The 5000-nt window shown below is 44.1% G+C and overlaps 2 protein-coding genes across 4 annotated transcripts in view; both read left to right on the forward strand.

Moving 5' to 3' along the window:
• The window catches only part of LOC138974205 (uncharacterized), a 2478-nt gene extending 1406 nt beyond the window's left edge, over positions 1–1072 (forward strand). The window contains exon 3 of the mRNA XM_070346924.1: positions 813–1072. Coding sequence (XP_070203025.1) covers positions 813–949 — 137 coding nt within the window. The 3' untranslated portion in view covers positions 950–1072. The remainder of the gene's footprint in view (positions 1–812) is intronic.
• Positions 1073–4150: 3078 nt separating this feature from the next.
• The window catches only part of LOC138974204 (cell adhesion molecule CEACAM1-like), a 26381-nt gene continuing 25531 nt past the window's right edge, over positions 4151–5000 (forward strand). For 2 of the 3 annotated variants that reach the window (XM_070346920.1, XM_070346922.1), the window contains exon 1: positions 4154–4847. The gene's annotated coding sequence lies outside the window, so the exon portion shown is untranslated. Of the gene's footprint in view, positions 4848–5000 lie in introns of all 3 variants that reach the window. The other variant, XM_070346921.1, reaches the window with a different exon arrangement.

Genomic DNA, 5000 nt, shown 5'->3' on the forward strand with positions numbered 1-5000 from the left:
GATGCTGCAACTGCTGCTGACGAAGAGGATCTTCTTCTTCTTCGTCGTTCACTAGCTGACGAAGAGGATAAAAACGATGAAGTTGACGATGCTGACGATGACGATGATTTACGGTAGAAATTGCCAATTTTCAGCGATAGTGGCTGAGCTATTTATGAACAATAACTATTTTTACGTGTGTGCTTTGTATTTTAAAATTCATGAATTTGCATTGAAAACTTGTAAATTGTATAAGTTTCTTTCGATGATTATTATTATTTGATTTTGAATTGTGTACAGGTATAATTCAGTCATGACGCTCGTGTCAGGCGCTGAGAACTGTATTGGGATTTGCACCATATACATATCCTCATTATTATTATTATTGTTATTGATATCATTATTATCATTAGGGAGGGTAGGGAAGACCCGGGGAAAATCAACCAACATTGATTATTAACCTTCGCCGGTAGTCGTGGGTCCGTGTGGACCCAGAAGGGTGTTTAATTGCAAATATATCTTAAACTAGGTGGAATTTTTTAATGAGCTTTTCAGAATGCCTCAGGCACCTAAAAAGCTCTTATGTCCTAACATTTCAGCGAGAAGTAATTAAAACAAGAGGTCATATTTAGACTACAAACATCGTGGGACCGTGCGGACCCATGTTTCTCAACGAAGGAAATGAGAAGCATGGGTCCCCACGATGACTTCCGTGTGTAGTCGATAACCCGGCGGGCGAAGGTTAAATAAATCTCAACTGACCATGGTTATAACATGTCCTACCCTTATATATTTGTCTATCAACTGATTGTTTTCATGTCAATCATTTCCAGAGCTGCATCCCGAAGAAGACCAAGGCACGGTCAAGGGGGGACAACTCGTCGGCCTCACTTTAGTGGCGCTGCTTCTTCTCGCCGCCGTTACCTACGTCTGTGTCTTTGTGTTCCGACACCAGAAACAGCCAGAATGACAGGGAAACAGCCAGAATGACAGGGAAGCAGTCAGAATGACAGGGAAACAGTCAGAATGACAGGGAAACAGTCAGAATGACAGGGAAACAGCCAGAATGACAGGGAAACAGTCAGAATGACAGGGAAACAGTCAGAATGACAGGGAAACAGCCAGAATGACAGGGAAACAGCCAGAATGACAGGGAAACAGTCAGAATGACAGGGAAACAGCCAGAATGACAGGGAAACAGTCAGAATGACAGGGAAACAGCCAGAATGACAGGGAAACAGTCAAAATGACAGGGAAACAGTCAGAATGACAGGGAAACAGTCATAATGACAGGGAAACAGCCAGAACGACAGGGAAACAGTCAGAATGACAGGGAAACAGTCAGAATGACAGGGAAACAGTCAGAATGACAGGGAAACAGCCAGACTGGGTGGCCGAGTGGTAACGCACTTGCGCTCGGAAGCGAGAGGTTGCGTGTTCAGGCCTGGGTCAGGCCGCAATTTTCTCCCCCCTTTCCGAACCTAGGTGGTGGGTTCAAGTGCTAGTCTTTCGGATGAGACGAAAAACCGAGGTCCCTTCGTGTACACTACATTGGGGTGTGCACGTTAAAGATCCCACGATTGACAAAAGGGTCTTTCCTGGCAAAATTGTATAGGCATAGATAAAAATGTCCATCAAATACCCGTGGGACTTGGAATTAAGTAAACAAATTCCATCTCACACGGCATTAAGTCTCAGGAAACATGAATACACGCATGCAGGAAAAAAAAATGGGTAGCGCCGTATATATGGCAGCTCGCTTTCCCCGGGGAGAAAGCAGCCCGAATTTCCATGAGGGTAACCTCACTGGACTATAAATCCAATCCAATGACAGGGAAACAGCCAGAATGACAGGGAAACAGTCAGAATGACAGGGAAACAGTCAGAATGACAGGGAAACAGTCAGAATGACAGGGAAACAGCCAGAATGACAGGGAAACAGTCCGAATGACAGGGAAACAGCCAGAATGACAGGGAAACAGTCAGAATGACAGGGAAACAGTCAGAATAACAGGGAAACAGCCAGAATGACAGGGAAACAGTCAGAATGACAGGGAAACAGTCCGAATGACAGGGAAACAGTCAGAATGACAGGGAAACAGCCAGAATGACAGGGAAACAGTCCGAGTGACAGGGAAACAGCCAGAATGACAGGGAAACAGCCAGAATGACAGGGAAACAGTCAGAATGACAGGGAAACAGCCAGAATGACAGGGAAACAGTCAGAATGACAGGGAAACAGCCAGAATGACAGGGAAACAGTCAGAATGACAGGGAATCAGCCAGAATGACAGGGAAACAGTCAGAATGACAGGGAAACAGTCAGAATGACAGGGAAACAGCCAGAATGACAGGGAAACAGTCAGAATGACAGGGAAACAGCCAGAATGACAGGGAAACAGTCAGAATGACAGGGAAACAGCCAGAATGACAGGGAAACAGTCAGAATGACAGGGAAACAGCCAGAATGACAGGGAAACAGCCAGAATGACAGGGAAACAGTCAGAATGACAGGGAAACAGCCAGAATGACAGGGAAACAGTCCGAATGACAGGGAAACAGTCAGAATGACAGGGAAACAGCCAGAACGACAGGGAAACAGTCAGAATGACAGGGAAACAGTCAGAACGACAGGGAAACAGTCAGAATGACAGGGAAACAGCCAGAACGACAGGAAAACAGTCAGAATGACAGGGAAAAAGTCAGAATGACAGGGAAACAGTCAAAATGACAGGGAAACAGTCAGAATGACAGGGAAACAGTCAAAATGACAGGGAAACAGTCAGAATGACAGGGAAACAGTCAAAATGACAGGGAAACAGTCAGAATGACAGGGAAACAGTCAGAATGACAGGGAAACAGTCAGAATGACAGGAAACAGTCAAAATGACAGGGAAACAGTCAAAATGACAGGGAAACAGTCAAAATGACAGGGAATCAGCCAGAACGACAGGGAATCAGTCAAAGTGACAGGGAAACAGTCAGAATGACAGGGAATCAGTCAGAATGACAGGGAAACAGTCAGAATGGCAAGGAAACAGTCAGAATGACAGGGAAACAGTCAGAATGACAGGGAATCAGAATAATGAACTTGCATTATTCTGCAGTCTTCAGTGCAGTGGTTGAGTCTGCTAAATGTGTTCGTGTGAAAGATCGATTAAGTTACATACACTCATTATAGAGAAGCGGAACCTCACCCTACTTTAGCTTCCTGAGTGGTCTGCTTGTAAGGATGTGTTTTTTGAGTCCTGAATAAGCTGACTCCGAGAAAGTGTTGCAATCAAATGCAGTGTGTAGCACGACACTGGATACTATCATTTCAAAATACTCATTAACAAAACCTTGCATGTTACTGTTTTGAGAAAAAAATGATAACAGCAACTGACTTCCAGTGGGTGTGTGTGTGTGTGTGTGTGTGTGTGTGTGTGTGTGTGTGTGTGTGTGTGTGTGTGTGTGTGTGTGTGTGTGTGTGTGTGTGTGTGTGTGTGTGTGTGTGTCTCTGTGCGTACGAGCTGACATGCTCAAAGAGGTGTGCAGTCTGCTGTTGGCTTTGTTTAATCAAGCGGAATGCCTTGGCCACTGCATCCACCAGACTAGGTAACTTGAGACCTGTCGGTCACTGAAAAAAGGCTCAGCCTAGACCCATGGGTATTTCGGCCTGTTGGACCTCGGCCTACGTGACCACACCCGTGCGCGATGAAACGACTCAGTACAGGAAACAAATGTGACAACCTGGTGAACTATCGCATAGCAATTCATGTGTAGATTAACTGTCGATGAGCAAAGCTATCGAAATGGACAAACACAGCACGTAGATGTTTGCGGAAACCCGGTCCCACCTTGCTTAGTATCAGAGTTGCGTGTTGTTAACGTCTGAACAATAAACTGGCCAAATTGTTCGGTCATATCGACTTTAATTATTTTCTTAGATGTTAGTCAGATGTTGACTGTAAACTAATTATGAAGGCGTTATAGAGCATTATTCATTCACAGATAAAGCACACACACACACACACACACACACACACACACACACACACACACACACACACACACACACACACCCAGCCACCCCCCCCCCCCACACACACACATACAGATAATAGTTACTTGCAGTTACATATGAATGTATAATGGTATTCATTAGTGTATGCGAGCACTAGGCTCTGAATATGTTTATGTGTAGATGTCTTGCTCGAAAGAGTAGTTCTGCATGACTGGCGTGCTTAGTCATTTGCCTTCGATTACACCAAAGTGTCACTTGTACTCGTCTACTCACACACACACATGTACACGCTTGCTTGAAAGGCGTTTGTTAAAAAATATCAGGTATACATATGAAACAAAACAGTGTTGTAAACGTATTAAATTCTAGAGACACAAACATGTACACGCTTGCTTGAATGGCGTTTGTTAAAAAATATCAGGTATCGTAAAAAAATAAAAAATAAATAAAAAATTAAAACACACGCACAAACACACACAAATAAAAAAGCAAACCCCTTTGCTTCTATTAAAACACCGATCAATATAAAGAAGACTTCCTGTGTATTGTACATAACTCCTGCTATGACTAGACCGAGGAATTGAACATTCCCCATAGAACTAGGGTGCGTGCTAGCAAGATAAAGGTGTCAGGAATTCCCAATCTGGAGGTCTACACGATTGCAAGCGTAATCAGTGGCTCATTATAACTCCAGCGACATTTGGACACGCACAGATAAAGTAAGGGCCGCTTTGAGTACGGGCGTGAACATTTGAATAGTTTGTGTAACACTTCATTCAATCTCTGTGTACATAACCCTTCAAGGATATTGCGGGAACAGTGCCTATTGAGAAATAGGAAAGGCCTCTGGGAAGCATGAAAGGTGTGTATAGATTTTACAAGGTTCTAACTGTTTGTCTGTCTGCTTGTTTTCCCCGTCGATTGTCGGTCGGTGCGTCTCTGTCTCTGTCCCTCTCTCTCCTATTTCTGACTGTCTACCTCTCTGTCTGTTTCTCTGTCTGATTTTCTGTCTTTC

This window comes from Littorina saxatilis, linkage group LG8 (assembly GCF_037325665.1).
Source record: "Littorina saxatilis isolate snail1 linkage group LG8, US_GU_Lsax_2.0, whole genome shotgun sequence".
Taxonomy (NCBI): Eukaryota; Metazoa; Mollusca; class Gastropoda; order Littorinimorpha; family Littorinidae; genus Littorina; species Littorina saxatilis.